This window comes from Amia ocellicauda, chromosome 22, assembly GCF_036373705.1.
Source record: "Amia ocellicauda isolate fAmiCal2 chromosome 22, fAmiCal2.hap1, whole genome shotgun sequence".
Lineage (NCBI taxonomy): Eukaryota > Metazoa > Chordata > Actinopteri > Amiiformes > Amiidae > Amia > Amia ocellicauda.
In genome coordinates, this window is record NC_089871.1 from 8,093,842 (window position 1) to 8,094,772 (window position 931).

Sequence of the window (931 nt, forward strand, 5' to 3'; positions counted from 1 at the left end):
TCACACGTAGTCTTTCATGTCGTGGCTGGTGGCCGAGGTGAGCTTTGCCACCGAGTAAGCCACTCTGGATGGGCCGTATCTGTGCTGCTTGGGTGGACAGGAGCAGCAGAGCAGGGCTCCCCCGAGGACCAAGAGACAGGAGGCAACCCAGCCGAAGTACAGGGAGTTCCCGAACTCCCTCTTCTGCGTCTCCTCCAGCAGCGGGTCGTAGAAGTCCACGATGATGACGTTGGCAGTCCAGGAGACGGCGGTGAGCTGCAGCAGCCCCGCCACGATGAAGGTCACCCCTGAGCTCACGATGATCCTGGGCTTGCTGGCCTCGTCCTCCGTGCAGTTGGTGCACTTGGCCCCGGCCACAGAGATCACAATACCCAGGACGCACAGCAGGATGGCGACGATGGTGAGGGCACGGGCCGCCTGCAGGTCCTGGGGCAGCCCCAGCATGGAGTCGTAGATCTTGCACAGCATCTGGCCCGTGCTCTGCACCACGCAGTTCATCCACAGACCCTCCCAGATCACCTGGGCGATCACGATGTTCTGCCCGACGAAAGCCGTAACTCTCCACATCGGCAGGAAACAGGCGACCATGACACCAAGCCACCCGAGCACTGACAGCGTCACACCAAGGATCTCTAGGCCGGCTGAGTACATTGTGTGTGTGTGTGTGTGTGTGTGTGTGTGTGTGTGTTTTGCTCTTAAATCTCTCTCTCTATAGCTTGGAGAAATCAGGTGTTCTCTCTGGCTCAGGAGCTCCCGGTTAGATGAAGGAGATATCGGATCTCACTTACTCTCCGTGCGCTGAATATGTGATGGAGGGGAGAGAGTGGGACAGAGAAACTGATTCTACCTTCTTTATACTGCTAAGAAGGTGGAAGGTGGAGTCAGGCTAAGATGGCATCGAGTTTGCACAGAAATAAGATAATCCTGACAG

At 56.9% G+C, this 931-nt stretch overlaps 1 protein-coding gene across 1 annotated transcript; it reads right to left on the reverse strand.

The window, feature by feature from the left end:
- On the reverse strand, nucleotides 1–651 carry LOC136717842 (claudin-4-like). Its single transcript, XM_066695381.1, has one exon. It carries the CDS (start codon nucleotides 649–651, stop codon nucleotides 1–3), a length of 651 nt encoding a protein of 216 aa, XP_066551478.1.
- Nucleotides 652–931: the final 280 nt, after the last annotated feature.